This window comes from Hippichthys cyanospilos, chromosome 3, assembly GCF_059441005.1.
Source record: "Hippichthys cyanospilos isolate Australia breed blue-spotted pipefish chromosome 3, RoL_Hcya_1.0, whole genome shotgun sequence".
NCBI lineage: Eukaryota > Metazoa > Chordata > Actinopteri > Syngnathiformes > Syngnathidae > Hippichthys > Hippichthys cyanospilos.
The window spans coordinates 30,022,355-30,040,830 of NC_142371.1; the positions used below are offsets into that span (position 1 = coordinate 30,022,355).

General features: G+C 38.5%; 2 protein-coding genes across 15 annotated transcripts in view; both read right to left on the reverse strand.

The window, feature by feature from the left end:
- Positions 1–11,708, reverse strand: part of LOC148426788 (focal adhesion kinase 1-like) — a 46,970-nt gene extending 35,262 nt beyond the window's left edge. For 11 of the 14 annotated variants that reach the window (XR_015865170.1, XM_088411319.1, XM_088411314.1 and 8 more), the window contains exon 1: positions 3,859–3,946. Coding sequence is in view for 11 of the 14 variants with exons in the window: in XM_088411319.1 (XP_088267445.1) it covers positions 3,859–3,931 (73 nt within the window). In the remaining 3 variants the exon portion in view is untranslated. Of the gene's footprint in view, positions 1–3,858; positions 3,962–8,201; positions 8,229–11,442 lie in introns of those variants that run through there. The other 3 variants (XM_088411317.1, XM_088411315.1, XM_088411318.1) reach the window with 2 other exon arrangements.
- A 2,618-nt stretch (positions 11,709–14,326) lies between these two features.
- LOC148426790 (protein NDRG1-like) lies at positions 14,327–18,096 on the reverse strand. Its single transcript, XM_088410164.1, has 12 exons — positions 17,920–18,096; positions 17,623–17,728; positions 17,221–17,341; positions 17,065–17,127; positions 16,915–16,975; positions 16,513–16,599; positions 16,356–16,412; positions 16,095–16,261; positions 15,484–15,583; positions 15,335–15,370; positions 15,192–15,243; positions 14,327–15,062 (listed from the first exon to the last, which is right to left on the reverse strand). The coding sequence occupies exons 1-12, from the start codon at positions 17,968–17,970 to the stop codon at positions 14,872–14,874; spliced, it is 1,092 nt and encodes a 363-aa protein (XP_088266290.1). The 5' UTR covers positions 17,971–18,096; the 3' UTR covers positions 14,327–14,871.
- Positions 18,097–18,476: the final 380 nt, after the last annotated feature.

Sequence of the window (18,476 nt, forward strand, 5' to 3'; positions counted from 1 at the left end):
TGAAGCAGAAAAGGTATTGTCACGTTTAACAAAAGCAAGTTTTGCACAGTAATTCTATGGAGGGAATAGCCACTTCACTTGAGATGATTGGTTACAGCATATTTTCTAAATTATTTTCCTGTTATAAATTATGGGAATACTGGTATCTTCTTTGTATCATCGTGTTTAGTGGATACCACAGCAAGCCTCAAGGTATCATCAGTGCAGCGGCACACCAATACACTGAGTTCTAAGGCAAGAAGAGAACTGTCACCAAATTGAACCAGACATTTACCTCATGACTCATGTTGCTAACTCTATACATAAATGGTGCTCCGGTTTCCTCCTAGATTCCAAAAACATGCATGGCAGGTATATTGGGAACTCTAAATTGTCTTTATGTGTGTTAGTGAATGTGGACAGATGGATCAGTGCCCTCATTTGCCTGCGTCCTAAATGCACAAATTTTGACAGGGATGCATACATTTATACCAACCATTGTCCATCTACTCTTTTATTCAGCAAAACTTGACCACACAAACATTTTTCGTTGGAGATCATTGTCATGACCTTGTATCCGGGAGTAACTTCAAAATTAAAATGTCCCAATGCCGTTCATTTCATACATTACTTGATATCCCCCATTTCATGTTGAAGCATAGCCTGGCTTCCTTACAACACGCAACTGCGTGATAAATTTAGAGCGACTTGACAAGCAGAAGATTCACCACTCTCATTTACATTTGCAGCCAACAAGCCGAAAAACAAAACAAATAAACAAACAGATCTCATTTCATACTTACTGCCCGGTAAATGTGTCTATCCCGCCTGGATCATTTTATTCTTCCCTGCCTGAAAGGAGAAGCTTTGAGTACTGCAAGCCTACTAAGTAAGCTGAGTGAGTCAGATTCTGTTTCTTACTGTAGTTGGACAAATCTGAACACATACGTGACACAGCCCGGATATGTATTTTCATCCGTGTGGTGTTTACTAAACTGTGATCACCAAACATTGTTTGGTAATATCAGTGCAAAAGAGGAGATATTATTTTAACATATTTTTGTGTATTCGCATCTCTGGTGTATTGGGATATAGACAATGACTCCTAAAAAAGATCCAAGGATGTGGTCTTATTCTTTTACTTACTTTGTCCCTACTTCATCCGTTTTATTGCACAATTTATGGGACCAAATATTCCTGTTGGGACCAAAAGGTTTTCAGTATTGCAAGTCCTGGGGACCCAATTGTTTCTAGAGGTAAAATTGGTTCATGCATGCATGTGGTGAATGGATAAATGAATGGATGCTGGATAGCTCTGCTCTTAGTACAGTGGATCCCCGTGTTACAGCATCCCTGATTTACATTATTTTCATGTTGCGACATGGTATACTGAGTTTTTTCATCCCCTCTTCATGACATTTTCCCGGTTATTCGACCAAAACAACTGTCATGACCCTAGGGGCTTGGCTGTATTTGTGTTGTTTTGCCTCCATCTGCTGGCGGTTATAGGTAATTGCACTTTTACTATTGTCGTCTAATTGCTTCCATGCAACTCGTGACTACAATGTTGGTCAGCTATATATTATAGATTTATTATGTATTATATATATTTTTTTAGTATTACATTATTATTATACATATTATATATTGTATATTATATATACGTAGCACTTACTATACTACTTTGGTACCAATTTTTAATATGTATGTACAATTCTGATGTTTTTACCTGGGGTTCTAAACGCATTAGCTGTTTAACATAGGTTTGGATTGCCCGTCATGCGACAAATTTGCCTTACGACCCCAACCACGGAATGGATTGATGTTGTAACACGGGGGCCCACTGTACATTCTTATTGCAGCGTCAGTTGTACTGCTTCACAATACAGTACACAAAGATCTTAAATTCAGTTCTGTTTAACTAAACACTGAAAAATCAAGTAGGGAAAATCAAGTAATGAATCAACTAGGCCACGTGGGCAGTCAAAAGGCGGGCAGTCGGCTGCCAGACCAACTGCCCTACCTTTCCTCTGTATGGTTCCATTGACTGACAGAAAACTTGGTTAAACTGGTGAAGCTGGAGTTCAGATTTGGCCCATAACTGCAGCAGTGGGATGGTTTCTCCTCTTATCTAATTGCTATCTGGGTTACTGGCACAATCCTGGGGGAGCATCTTCTTGGCCTTGACGTATTTTTCAACCACCCATTTTACTTCTCTGCAGTTGCTCATTGCTTCCATTGATCTTCATTATCTTTCGCTTTAAATCCTGTTTCCTGCACTCAGCCTTTTACTATTCATGTGCAATTCTTACTTAGTCCTTCAATGCCCCAAATAATCTCCGACTGTCACTCACAGATCTTTCCGTTCCTTCCTAGAACTAAATTTGATCCTCCGGTTGTATTGAACCATTTTGCTTCTTCCTTCCACCTTCTCATCTTTCCTTCACCCTCACACAATTTCCTTTCCATTTCCTCTAATGCATTTCAGCTCTGTGTTGATTGTCCATGTCCACAGAAGACAGAAATTCAGTCAACCTAACTGTATGGTTCAATAAAAACTACTACGATGAACCCCCAAGAATTTCCCAATTCATGGATTATTATTTTTTAATATACTTTAGATTTGTTTTATTCATAGTGTTTTGCTAATTGAGGGTTTAAAAATAGATGACACTAAACAAATAACTAAATAAATAAATTACGGTAAACTTCAGACTATAAGCCGCTACTTTTTTCCCACACGTTGAAACCTGTGCAGTGCAACGTAGCTGCAATTTTTTTACTAGAGATAAAAGAAGACACTTTGACTTTGAACTGCTAGTTTACCAGCCATCAGGGGGCACTCTCCACTAGTAAATGTAATCAGACGTGTTATTGTTGTGTTGCTGCAGCATTCAAACAATATGAGTGTGTCGGTGTTATGTTTAAAATATGTTGGTGCTGCTTTTGTTTCTAAACATGCAGGCATGTTCAGTCTGTGTTGAAGGCATGATGTTGTTGTAACCAGGTTGAAGCAAAAGTTTTGAATAAAAACTTACATGGACAATCTTTCTGCATAAATATCTGATGTTATAACCTGCGGCTTATAGTCCGGTTGGGCCTATACATGACAAAAAAGATTTTCTGGTAAATTTTTGCGATTGCATCTTAGATTCTGGTGCGCCTTATAGTCCAATAAAACTTTAGGTAGTTTCTAATTAGGTACTAAAGTATTCAATTATCATATACAATTTACTTTGGTACTTAAGTCATTTATATCATGTAATAGTTTACTTTGGGTACTGTAATAATTTTATCATTTTCGAATTTATTTACAGAAAAGGTCTCAACCCCACTGAGGGGCAAACGCTGGGAAATGACTACCAAAGTAGTCGATCTTAAAGATGCTTAAAGATTTATTCAAGGTAACCAGAGGTCACCAAAATGTCACCAGAGATGGCCAGACGAAGCTCTTGTTCTTGAACGTTCAAAATTTGTTTGCGACAACAGAAGTACATGAGAACTTTTGGAGACCTGGCATTTTGGCGACCTTGAATAAATCCAGAGGAGATCAAAAGAGTCACTCATTTCAGACACTGTCAAGCATTCGCTTTTTTGTGGGATAAAGGTTTAGGTACCAGCCATTTTTATACTCATTTAGCCAAATGCTAGAAAATTTTGAATCCCAAAAAACAACAGGGGATTGATGTTTAGACTTATTTAAAAAAAAAAAAAAAACATGGAAATACATCTTTGGATTAGAATGAGTCAATATAAATGACTCAACACGCTCTGAATATTTTTTGGGATACAAGATTCAATCTAACATTTTCTTTAGGGTATCAGCTTTAGTTCCACTATACATAAATCTTATTTCTTTGAATAAGATTCTGTACATACTTGGTAAATGATGATGTGCATAGATGCATGCCCCTTTGCTCCAGCAGAGCGGGATGCAGCCATTGTCGTCCATCTGCTGTGTAGGGGGCGCTGTTCCAATTCTGGCCACTGTACCCAAATGAAAAGACTCGGCACTGAAATCAGCATGAAGCCTTAGGCGTGGTGATGTCCTAAGCCTTTGGCAACTACTGAATGCATATTCCTTTCAAAAGATTTATGTGAATGCATCCAGGGAAAAAAAAACAAAAACAAAAAACAAAAGCAAAAACAAACAAATGAGGCATCCAAAGCTTGCACTCAGTGCTGGTTACACTTACCGCACAGAAGTGAAAGTACCTTTTAATAACAGGTACACTTTAGAGGGGCAGTTCATTCAATATTGCAGTCACATTGCCATAGCAGGGGAAAAAAAATCTCAGAAATCACCGTTGAAATCTCATGATACTTATCTAATTGTTCCTGCTCACTCCTTGACTCGACACCAAACATCAACCGCTGTGACACGCCATGAGCTTTAATCAGGGAAACTCCATCATTACTGATTTTAAATAATCGTCAAGAAGACGAAGCTGAAACAGAGATCTTCTTTCCATTTCAGGCCAAGCAGAAGTTAAATAAATCTGTGAGAAGTTTCAAATTCCGATCTTCACGGTTGTTCATCACAATAATCAATCCTTGATATTCCAAAGAGAGCACGTTCACAGCAGTCGTAAATGTCAGGTTGCAGGATCATGGAATCCATGTTGCAAAAAACTGACAGTTTTCAGTCACGGGTCCACAAAAGGTAGCCAGTTTCATGTTGTCATGCCACAACGGCATTCAAAAGCAGACAGTTGCGGGAAAGAAGTAAAGCAAAATAGATAAAGGACAAAGCAAATGTAGGGCAAAGAAGGGCAATGAAAAGTAGAGCACAGTGAGGAGGAGGTGGACGCTAGCTGCAGCTGACAGAGTTGAACAGGAAACATGAAAGTCACACAAAAAGCAGGATATTAGTGACTGAATAGAGTGTGGAAAAAAGTAGCATGTGAGGGATCTCAGCTTTACATCATGCAAAGCGCCGTGGTAAATGAGGTCAAGCAGGTGTTTTGATGTCACACAATAAAGTGATAGAGACCAAACGAATGAAGTGAAGCAAAACTAAAGCGGGAGCAACCAAGCCATAATGAAAATGTTGCAGAAATGGGTTGAGAGGAAATTATGCGAATGATCCGTTTCCAAGTCGGGTTGTTCTATTCTGTAGCGGCAGCAATCCCAACATCGCCTAATAAACTCCAGCGTCTGATCACGAGCGCAGTACGCATGCAATGCAGTGTTTCAGCGGTGAGTGCAGCGCAGTGTTTGCGTCTGTGCGCATGTGTGTTTAAGCTTGAGAAAAGGTGTTTACATATGCAAAAGCGTGAGCGTGTGACTGCAGATAAACATGTAGGTGACTGCAAGTGGGAGATTTATGTGAGCCTAAGCAAGTATGCATCGACAAGATACCAAAAGGCAATGTATGAGGGTGCAAGACGTCATAGAGTGATGACTTCAGTGAAGGCTGCAGTATAAAAAGGTGGTAACAAGTGTGCATGTGTGTGCGTGTGTATGTGTGTTTGAGTTGAGCAGGGAGGGCTTTCTATTTAGAAAAACACCACATAAATAATAAAAATACATGCTACAATGTAAATAGGGTCACTCACTATTTCAGAAAATACAGACTGATATTAACAATTAAAAATATATAAAAATGTGACACTTTTTATTATAATCTTTTTTGTATGGTTAATCCTGTTTGTTTTTCAGTCACAAGAAAATGGTGTACATTTTTTTTTTCCATTGTACATGCTTTTATTTACGCACAGGACAATGTTTATGCTTTTGTTTTTCTGCAAACACATCAGATGTTGTGAATTTTGAGGTTTAATTGCCGCTTTCACGGCTAACTTAACCAGCTATCCAAGCAGCAACATTGGAAAAAGAACCATCTGGCTAACAATGGCCAATTGAGATGTTGAGAAATGTCAACGACTCTCTATTTTTATTCTTTTTTCTTTCTTTTTTTTTAGAAAAAATAATTATAGTTCTTTCCATCATAAATGTGTTATGTGCTTTATTTGCAGGAATCTTTCTAAGTCGTGTGATAGGGAAATCCCAACCATAGTGTCTCATGAAATTTGTAAGCGGCCATGAACTTGCATAAATTAAACTGGTTGGTTTGCCAGATAATACAATGACTATGAATGTTTGCATCTCACACTGCAAGAATGCTGTTCATCATTCACATATGTTTAGCAAAAGTTTTTTTTTTTTTTTTTTAAGACTTGACAGTTAATGACATTAAGAGCACACTTTCAATTAAATTCAACGGTTTGTGACATTTTAGATGAATAGCTATTTGACTGGATATGGTGAGAATTGAAACAGACTGAAGTACTTAGCAATCCTTCTCAAACAGAGGGGCACACCTCCAATGCAATGCTAGGGTGGGAGGGTGCATATGACAGGGAACAGACTTTGCTTCAGCCGTGTTAATTGTCATTGCACATCCACAGCACCAGGTGGTGCGTTTAAGCTCTCATCGTCAAAGTCTGTGCGGGAGTTTTTAAAATGCTATCAACAAGCCCCTCAAGAGACCCCATGAAGAAATATTTCATAGTAATGAAAAGAAAGACGAATAGCTTGCTGTCAGTGTGAGTATTGTAGTCATTGAGGATTACATCATTAATGTGATTTAGAAAAAATCAGCTCAATGTTTCATGTCGTTTTCTTCAGGTTAAAATGGTTATTGGTGCTTCTGTGTTAATGTTCCAGATCAACCCACATTTATTATTATTATATATTGATTTAATTTTTTCAGCCTTAAAAAAAATCAGTCAAAATGTTTCTACTTTAAATACGGATTGATATTTTAATTGATAATAATCGGCATTATAGTCACTGCAGCGAAGAGGGATTCTCTTTGCTTGGAGGGGCTTTGCGAAAAGTAATTGCTCCAAATTCCTTTATTTGGCTGGAGGCTAAAAACATTTTTCACATGAAAAGGTTAACATCAGTAAAGAGCTCGTTTCAAACGTATTCATATTTGTTTCCATCTGAATCAATGATATAACTTGGAAGAAGACATTTTGCATGAATCTATCCATTTATAATGTGAGAAAAAGTATAGTAACATGTGACTGACAGGTATGTTTTATGCCCAGATGTGCCAAATATTATATTTTAACTATAGGTAGCACTGTATGTCTACACTCAGATTAGATTTAGGGTTTGCCAAAAGACTACTGTAACACAAGATGTGGAGGTGAAGCCAACATATAAACTAGGGAGCATTTCCAATGCAACTCATTTTTTTTATGATCCTAAAGAAAAATGTAACCATTCGTGAACTGAAAGACAAATACCAAACAAGCAATAAAATAACAGTGCGGAAATTGATGACAAACAGAGCTGTGAGAAACAACTGCACACTAAAACACTGTAAACTCCAAAGTGAGTTTCCCAACCAGGGGTATGTGTACCCACATCGCAGTGGTTGAATGGAAACCCTTAATATTTTATTTCCATGATGATAAGTAAATATAAGGCATTTCATAGACTTGTCAATAAACTAGTATGTGTGCGCTACAACATGTCTCTCTGGGGAGACAAGTGTTCCAGATAATTAAATTTCAAATGCTCGTTCACAAACTATGAAGGTCATAAGTTACATATATATTAGGGATGTTTTATCCATTTGTATTTCATATTTTAAAGGACAGCCCAGTTGAGTTTGCATGTCACCACCGTGTCTCTGATATTTACGTATTTATGTAAATAAAAGCGGAAAAGTTTATGTCACATATATCTTTTGTTGTGAAATCCAAATACTTTTCAATCCATGGCAAATAAATAAATAAAGACTTTTCCTCTCTGATACCTATGATACCTTTTATTCTTTTTTTTTTTTTTTTGGGAGGGGGGGTATCCAGTTCCTAATACAGTATACAACATCCTCCTGAAATACGGTTACTTAGCAACAGCAAAGGAAGGCTTACAACATATAAAGACTCGAGCTTTAGCTCCACAATTAAATCCACGCTAGAACACAATAACCAACAAAAAACTCTTTCATAGCAAAAACTTGGGGAGTTCCCGCAGAAAATGTGTGAAAAACAAAGAGATACAGTAGGTAATCTTTTCAAGGAAAATCATAGCATCGCAACAACAATCCAAAAAGATGCTTAGCAAGTTCTTTGATTTCACCATTGCTTTTTCTTGGCAATAATGCTCATTTGGTAGAGTAAGTAGAAGTATCGGGCAGAAAAAAATATTAGATACTCTGGACACACACATAACATAAAGTTACGGCACAAGTTTGTACTCACCAGCATAGTGGGATATTCCAGAAATATCTGAAACACAAAAAGGATTAAGGAGAAATTACTGTGTGGATTGCGTTGAATCACTACATCCCAATTTGATCGCTGAGTATGACTGATTTACAATCTCAATCAAGTTGGGACATTATGTAAGTGCTTTATCCCCTCCTCCTTTTGTTATTACTTGTCACCCCCCCCCCCCCCCCCCCCCTCATCACATTCTTCACACATACCATCCACAATGACCCCAAATTAAACATGGTGATCAAAGACAGCACAAAAACATGTGGCATTGCTGTTGCTTCAAATCGTTTAATTGGCATAAACACTCTAACGCGTTGCAGTCCTATGTGTGATGCTCATAGAATTTCTTCTCTCTTCAGCTCTGAGGAGAGAAAGACCACTTCTGGCTGCAAACCAAAAAGTGACATTACTCAAAAGGCATTGCACAACTGTTTTTATTCTGGCAAAAACAGATTCGAAGAGCTCTCTCATGATCATCTACTCAGATTGGCCTGTAGTGGTGGACAATAGGTACAGTACTAATGTGGGCTCATAGAATGACACATAGCAGCACTTAGCAGCTAACAGAGCCAGCATCTGTGAGCAGCACCAGCAAATGCTACTCACAATACTTGAGTGTCCCGTATAGGCTGGCGAAAGCCATCGAATCACTTTACAAAGGCTGTTTAATAGACTTAAGTGATTCAACAGACACAGTTGATGTTCCTAATGATCACTTTTTTTTATCAAAGCAAGCATACACAAATGTGCAAAAATCACTACTGTGATTTGTGACATATGAGTGAAATTTCTGTAAAAATTTAGTCACCCAACTTTGCTGATTGCCTATGTACTATTTGCTGGAAAATAAAACCCTTCACTGCTGTGTATAGTACTGTATTTAAAATTGAGTTTTAGAGTTTTAACTTAAAAAAACACAATTCTGTTTGAAATTTTCCACTTTGAGTCCTGCTTTCTATTGTTTTTGTTGTCAGTCTCCAAAACATCGTTGGTGTATAAACAATCACACTATGTGACACTTTTTGAAAATCCATCAATATTTAAAAACAAGTTTTCAGCAAAAGAATTAACTCAATAGCCCATTTTAAGGTCAATTACAGCTGGGAATTCTGTGCGTTTTCCCTGGGTCTCTGTGCTCTGCCAACAGCTTCAATGGAATGGGTATTGTAGACAGCACACCAGACACTGGCACCCCAACACATCTAATTACCGGTTTTGGGGAAGCAGAGTTACTGCTTGAACCCATACATAGAGACAGAAATTCATTTTTTCCTTTAGTGGGGTTTTAGATGAGAGACAGGTGGATAAATGTCAATTCTACTGTTATGTCTCAGGAAACAGTAGGAAAAGAAGCACAGTCACGGTAAAAGTCCGCAGTAAAATTGACTTGTATTACAGGTAAACAATCAAAACAAAACTGCGTAGAAGGCGGGTAAAACTGTGTCTTGGCAGCAGGATCTTAAATCACAAGGCAAATATCCAAAACAACACGTTTCATTTCTTCCCATCTTATCATTTGTCAAAGCAAATTTATCTAAGAAAAACAGAGCAGTGTGACACCATATCAGAAGCGACTGCGTCCTTGTTTGCGTTGCACACTCAGCTTGTGTGTGAGGTTTCCACATGCAACTGCTTGCATGGTGGCGGGCAACGCAAATTCCTTTCCAACCCTTAGCCTCTCAGACCATCTCTACCTGTTTTCAAACATGCACCCACAAACGAGCCCAAAATAGGCCCCCCTCGGAAATCTTGCCACCTACATACCTCTATTGGAGCAGCCAAGAAAATCCCAGAAGTGCATGTTGGTAGCCGTTAGGCACAAGATTATACCTCTACTCTTAGCTTGCATGTATTCCACTTCTCTTCCCCTCTCCACTTCCTAGTTGTGAGGTATGTCGTCATATAGGAGAGGGAGAACACCCGCCCCTAATTGCTTCCAATTCACATACCTTTGAGTATCATGACAGATGCCTCCCTCCAGTCATTTTGTTTCTCTTCCCATAATGCACCACTGCCCTCCCCCAGCTTCCAATTTCATCCACTAGCCCCTGTCTCTTGTCTTTATTTCCTCCTGTCAGAAGCTAGACAGGTGTGACCATCGATCTAACATTGTCAGTGTAGCTTCCTTCGTCCCTGCCTCTTTGGATTAGTGACAGAAATGTGAGGAATAATGCCGTGGGTAGGATTCATGGAGATAAGCCTAAATATAGTAGTAAAAGGATAATTTTTCGTTTAAAAAATGTCGAGGCAAATTGCAAATTTATTGAGCATATCTAGCAATGTGTAAGCAGTCACTTTGCAGAAACACCGAGAACAGTATAGTCAAGGCATGAATTTTCGAACTAACTAGACAATGTCTGGCCAATGGAATGAAAGAACACTGTTAAAATGATAGTGAAGGCAAGTTCCTGATTTACTCAGTAACAATAATAGCTGACACGTCCAGGAATAGTGGCGAGTGAGTCAGGAATGCCAACAATAGGCTTACTTGTGCGGATGACCATATGAACTTAATAAATATGTGCTGATTTTTATTATCCAACCTTCTGGGTATCAGAAGGGGCTTCTTGACCCAATAGCCGATGGAGAGTATGTACAGAGGTGTGACAGGGGCAAATTAAGGACAATCTTACATCATAGGTTAGTCATCTACACCCATATCCGCCCATGAAGGAGTTTAAACTGGTGATTTGTGAAAATGTAGTACTAATATTAGTATGAGAGTCAGTAGTGTCCAATACTGTCATTGCCCTGACAATCATCAGCCAAAACATCTTAAGATGGTTAAATTAGATCTACAATATCATTCTCCTTTAGCATCCAAGAGATCCATGGTTGCAACAATGCTTCACGATGGAGACGACTCACTTGGGCACACGGCACATGTTTCAGAATTGTTGATGTGCATGATGACATAGATCATGCTCAGTATTCACCTTTGCACCCAAGTTACCAGAGAAGCCCAAAGGGGTGGTTTCGGCCACTGCACCACTCACTACTGTCTGCTAGGAATACAAATGACTACACCGTGTCAAAAATGACCACGCCATCTGGCTACAGAGGGCATGGGATTTTTACATTATCCCCACACCCGTCGACAATAATACAAGCCCCGTGCAGCATCCAGCCCATTGTCTCACCGTTAGCCCTTTAATGCTAAGCTAGCTCAGCTAACGGTGGGCTATTCCCCACCATTCCGCTCCTAAGACGGATCAATACTCACCCGCTTAAAGGCTGCCGGAGCCAGGCCGCACCTACTTCCAGTCAGCGGCCACCTTATCCAGTCAGTAAGCAGGGCTTTTACACATTAGTCCTGGTGGTATTAAATGCGACTTTTGGAGACTGTCTAATGTTGGCTCTCTCTCCTTGTGTGAGTGAGCCCACAACAGCGCCGTACCCGGCTTGTCGGTGTCACTGACGCGAGGTAGCCGACAGCTAGGAACCGTGCGGTGCCGCTCTGCTTTGCTCTGCTGCATCTGGAGCGCTGAGCTCTTCCAACATGGCTGCAGCTGTCACGAGGATTGGGGCGCCCGAGAGTACCACATCACCGATAGCGGCCCCTGAAAATCATGCACGGTGCCTCACTACGGGCGGTTTTTGCGCGTGCCTATTTGTCCATATTTTTGCACGCGTGAAAGCAATTTTGTTGATTTTCAAAATGTTTAAAATTCAACATCATTTCAATTGATTATATAATTTGGATTAATTTCATCGGTCAAACCTTTCCTCGCAATGATGTCATAGACGCGCCGCTCTTTTCAAGGCAGGTGGCCTGGCACCTGCTGTTGGTAAATTAGCTGCCCCGTCTTCATCGTTCAAATGAATTTTAATTGAGTTTCACACTACACAAACGCCTCCAACGTACTAATGCTTAATGCAAAACTTTACTATGAACGTGTCTTGGCATTTGCTTGGTCTTTGATTATGACTAAATTTGTTTGTGTTGTTCTGCGAGCTAGCTTATATTGAAATTTGATGACACCAGTTTTGGAGACAGGTTTACCACCGTCTGTCATCAATCCATTATCCAAGCTGCATATATTTATTTTTTATTGATTGTGCCATTGTAGTTGCATGTTTTGGGGATACCTTTTGTTCATTGTCATGAAGTTGTGTGTGTATTGCTTATTGTGTGAATGCTCAATTTTTCCTCATTCTTTCGCACAATTCCCACAATTCAACATTTTAATTCCAAAACTCCACATTAATTTCTAATGGGGAATTTTTAAAAATTCTATCCGAAATTCGAAAATGTTCATTCGTCACTTCACTTTGTGAACAGTTTGAATAATTTTCAACATTCCCACAATTCATACGTAACAAAATTCCATAATTTTCCCAAACAATTCACACGTTATTTTCCAGTCATTTTTTTCTCATTCCACTATTTGTCATTATTCAAGTACTTTGAATACACTGAATATATTTCTCAACTGAGGTTCACTTTTCCAACATCAACATATTCCATTTTTTCATCAAAATTTGAACAGTCAAAGTTTTAAATCCCCTCTAATTTCAATTATGTTTTCATCGATTCAAAACGTTCCAACTTTAAACTGTTTCCCTCATATCCAGTACAATTGTTTCCCAAACATTTCCAAAGAAAGGCGGAAAAAAATCTGTTTTTTTGCTACCTATAATTTTATCCATTTTTGTACCAATTCTCAAACTACATTTTCTTTTTTAAATTTTAACGTGGAATTCATGTTAAAATATTTATCTCTACCTTCCCTACTACATTTGTTTTTCAGATCTTCTAATGAAAAATGTCTTTTCATATAACATTTCTTTTTCATAGCCCCGTTTAATTCCGATTCCAAATTATTCGATTCCATTCCATATACTGTAATTAAGCATCATTTTACTATAATCCCTGCATTCCACATCAGTGTATAATTTTTTATTCAAGTATGAGCATTCACACACAATTTCTCCAGAAATTGCTTTGTGGAGTTCATTCATTCATTCATTCATTCATTCATTCATTCATTGCTCTTATTTAGATGCATGCTAATTATAATTATAGCTGTAAGAATTTTATAAGAATTCTCTTTTCTAGCTTTTACACTTTGACCAAATACTGTAATCATCATCATCTTCGTCAACATCATCATCATCACCGTCATCAATCTCCATAAATCTCCCCAACAGAAGCTGTTCAGCATACCACATCAGTTAAAACACAGTTTTACTTGGTGTGCCAAGTAAAACTGTGTTTTAACTGATGTGGAATCAAATCAGGTGAACAAATCAGGTATACTTCATATAACAGAGAGCATAATGTCGAGTAGATATTAGATAAAATAATGATCTCAATGTGGAGGTGCTCCTGGCTGATTCAACAATTTCCTTCCCATCCTTTAGTCTACGGCTCTAGGCTGGACTTTCATTCAACCAAATTCACTAATAAGTGAAACACTGAAAACACAGTAAAGTCATCCATTGCTAAAAATGTTATGCTTATGGGCCTTAAGCAGGCCACAACAGATGTCTCGTATTTAAACACATTTTTAAAAGATCCTTCCCACAAATTATTCATCAGAGAATTATAATACAAAGAGCATCTTTGCAATCCAAATGCATCACCCCTCACAAAAAGATGTGATTTTCAAATGTTGACAGCTTGTTTCAATTTGTATCAGCCATTTTCATCAACCCACTCACTCAAACACTCAGTGCATTCATAGTTTCATAAGATTCTCTCTGCATATACAGTACATTCATTCATGCAGGAAGCACTCGCATTGACCGTCACTCTAAATACGCTGAGAATACGATGCGTGTCTGCATTGAAAAAAAGCTATCACTGCACATATCTTTGCAATACCGAACTGTTTCAGAATGTGTCATTAACCGTGTGTGATATGCGAGTGGACTAAGATGGAAACCAACGATTTAAAATGAATATATAATTTTTGACTATCTTATTTAATGCAGACCATCTGTGAAAGAACAAGGCTTAAGTTAAATCTATAAGCCGTATTAAAAACATCTACAGCGCCGAGCCAGATGGATGGTATTTATGTTGGCACTATCCACGAACTCGCTATCAAGTTCAATGCACGCAGCAGTGGCACCATCTAGTGACTGAACGTAAGGAACACACCAATTTTTCAATATTTATTTCAGGATGTCATTTTATTTTCTAAAAGTGAAGTGTATCAAATGCTGCTTGTTTATTTTCAAATAGTTACAACAGAACTAGTCACTGCATTCCCCTCAGCACAACACTCAACCAAGGATTATCTTAATTTATCTTTTATACACATTTCTGTGAACCACCTCTGTTGAAAAGAAGTCATTAAAATGTATAAGTGCGCATTATTGTAAATCAAGGTTAAGCCTAGTGGCACATAAACCACCTAGTTCTACAAAATCTTATTAAATAACACTTTAAAAATACACAAAACATTACACAAATGTTATTTAATACTATATCAGGTAGGAAAAGTAGAATTTTGAAAATCAAATTTTCAGGTAGGCCTACATCGAGGATGACAGAACTAGCTGATTGTGGAGAAACATGAAAAGGAGAGTTGAAAAAAAAAAGACAGTTGGAAATTTTAACTGTGACTACGCTTTAAGTGTAGTTGCAGGAATAGGCAATAACAAAACTCAAGAGCAATATGGGTGGATAAGTGCATCATGCAATCTAGCATGCCACTTCATGTGTAGACTTTGAAATGATCCGGTCCATGTTGTTGTTGGAGATGCTCTCCATGGAAACATCAGTATGTGAGCGTCCTCGCTTCTCGTGCGCACGGCTCCGAGAGCTCTCCAATGATGAGACGCTGGAGCTAGAGGTTGTCCGTGATCGAAGTCTGGTCATACTGGCACTGGATACTAGAGACAGAAAAGTTTGATATTGTCATTGTTGATTTAAAGGGACTGCATTTTATTGAAGAACAATTTAAAGTTAAGAAGATAGGAACTGTGTCATATGAATGCAATTGGAGTAAAATTTTCACTTACAGTATCCAAGGCCCTGGATGAAATATTTCAATGCTTCAATCACTTTGGCTGGCTGTTATAAGACAAAACATATATACATTAATACCATATACTTAATTTGGTGTGGAGATTTACTGCAGTTGTTGTTCAACAAGCTGGCATACCTGGGCCACTTGAGGAAGCCCGCCGCAGTCTGCCATCTAGAATGGCAAAGCAACAGTGGCTTCAGTCACGCAAACAATTCTTTCCTTTTCACAATACCCAAACAGTTTACAGATTAATTAAGAATGCATATTTTACGTTTGCCGGTTACCTTAAGAAGTGTGCTTTTTGTTGGATTAAGCTTAGAGTTGCAGTCAACCACAGCGTCCACAAATGGAGAACTGTCTCCAACCACCAGCAATGTGGAGCATCTGGAATTAACACATAAGTGGAAAAGTGCTTTACAGAATTTAAAGTAGTGCTGAATATAAATGCATATTGCAATATTTGGGGACATTCTACATTTCAACTGTTGATAGTTTGGGGAAGGGCCGTTTCTGTTTCAACATTATTGTTTCTCAATGAACAAAGTAAGCTCACAATAGCACAGTTTGATGACTTTAGTTTAGAACCAAGACTTTAGACATTCTAGTGAAAAATTCATACCCTTACATACACCTGAACAATACTATCCAATTCCAAAGCAGAAGCGGGTCTAAGTCCTAAATTTTTGAATACAGCAATTGATAATTGACTCTTCTTATTTGTATGAACAGATGCGTTGTTAAAAATTGCATATGCAGTATTCTTCAATAAGTGGAGAAAATGAGAATTTATTCTGGCCTACTGAAAAGCAATAAACAACTTCCAAATTATGATGGAAAATTAATCAAATGTGGCTTTTGGACAACACTATGGATTACAAATAAGAAGGTGACTTACTTGAGGGTCCTGACATTGACATTCCCTCCCGGAACAGGCCTCTCCACCGCAAGAGCACAGCGGCTGTTGTAAGAGCGAAAGAACTGGCCCACGTTGTACTGATTCATGGTTGTGCTGATGTGATGACGGTATGTAGCTATCAGGTCATGGTTGGATTGGATTTCTTCCTAAAACCCGGTGTGGAAGGAAGAACGAACGAGTTAGTTAACGCGGTATCTCGTGATCAGCTACTGCTTTTATTTTATTGGCATGGCAACTGACCTTTCCAAATAAGTGAGTGATAATTGTGTCAGGGAGCGTGTGAGTCCATTCAGTAATCTGTAGCGTAGAGGGACAAATAAACATGCCTCAGTCAATCGTTTCAAGCTAGGATAATATTAGAGGGGTCACACAAAGATGTGACACACTTGGTGCTGACCTTGTTAGCGACAGTATCAATTAATCCTTCAGCATTAGGGTTGATGTTGATGAGAACCAATCCGTCCACCTGGTCAGGGTGATTCAGCTATACACACGTGCAGAAATCATAGGTGTAATGAGCAGCTTTCATAGTTATGTCTGCTTTAGGCAACACGTAGATGACAAGACAACATTTAACATTGAATGATGCCATATTGTTAAAGAAATGAGAAAAAGGAAACAATGAACACCATTTCCACTTGTTATAGATAATGAAATCGATGTATTTTCTAACTTGTTTTTCATGTATATTGTCATTTCAAATATCTGTTTATTACATTACAGGAATAGACATAATGCACATTTTCACTTCATTTCCGCACTTGAATATTGATGATCAAATGAAGAAATGTGGACTCACAGCAAAATTGGCCAAAATGCAGGCACCTGCTCCGACTCCAAGCCCAATCACACTGCGCAACCTGTGAATCACATTCAAATCAAGCCCTGATCTGTGGTATCACTTGGCGATTATCATGGTCACACTTGAGGATTATCAGGTCTGTCTCACCCAAAGTGTTTGAGCACAGCAGGCAGTGCTTCCGACAGTTGGTCCATGGTCGGGTAGGAATACCTTTAAGGTCAGAAATCAACAATTGTCAACAAAAATGATATTATCGGACAGTTACATTTAACAATAAACCTGTGAATTATGCAGACTACTTACGATGTAGGGAAGGTTTTGGCTGCTTCGTGTTGTCCGGGGGCTTCAACGTGACAAACGGGGAAATGCCTCAGGATTTCTTGCATGTCCTCATGTGTAAACAGAGTCTCAAAACATGACTTGTCTGTAGAAGAAAAACATGACTTTTAAACGCAGCCACTTTTTAAAAATGAAATATGAAATGAAAGACCATAAATTACAAATGTTTAAATCATCTCCCACAATTCAATTCATAATTAAAGATGTGACAATTGAAAACAATGTTATGTGAACATTTGGCTGACCCGTTCAGATTTTTGATTCAACTGTTAACTGCATCATGGTTAACATTTCTATAATTTGGAAAACTTGTTCCATGATGCTGCTATTAAATTCTAGTGGAGAAGTAACTCCAGTAATACGTACGGTTTAGTCCAACATCATGATACGTCAGAATGACTGGGCGATTTGCCCTGGGGGTTCCTGTCATAATGCAGTGGATCTTCCCATACTGAGTGTCAACATGCTCCTCCTAAATAAAGACAAAAGAATTCACACTTTTAGATGCAATGACATGAGGAAAGTTGGCAGGGGTCATCACAGATTTTGCTATGTGGGAGAAACATGAACATCATGTTGCTGCACATGCACAATTAAGCAAGACAATTTAAAAATTGATGGAACACAGGTATAATAGTTGCTTAATCGCATCATCATACTCACAGAGGTATGAGGCTCAAAGACAGAGTCACAGTCGTTCTCTTCCAAAACCATAGCTCCTGCTGCACTAGAGGCCCAAATTACAGACACAAGGAAAACTTGCGATAAATGCCGAACTGTCCTGTGAATGTATATTTCTTTTAGCAGTGAAATGCCTGTCGGGAGCACAGATATGCAGCAACCAGTGCAGGATTTGTGACAGACCATTGGCTTGAGCTGCTTTATATACGCTCCAGCACTGATCTGCTGCTAAAGCTTCAAGTCCAACCTGGCTGACATGTGGCCAACTGGCCTCTGTTTTAATCTCACCTTAGGCTGTTTTGGTCCCATTGAGACAGCACGGGATTTCTACTAAGAATTAACCAGACACCAAGCATCACATACAGTATACAATAAATGACACTACTGTTCAGTGTCATGATGCATTTTTTTTTTGTACATATAGCCTCAACACGTAACAGGTAAAATTAACATTTGAACATATTACAGTGTACAAGGTCCAAAGGGAGTAGGAATAAGTTAAAAAAAAAAAAAAGGAAAGGAAAGAAAAAAAAGAAGCT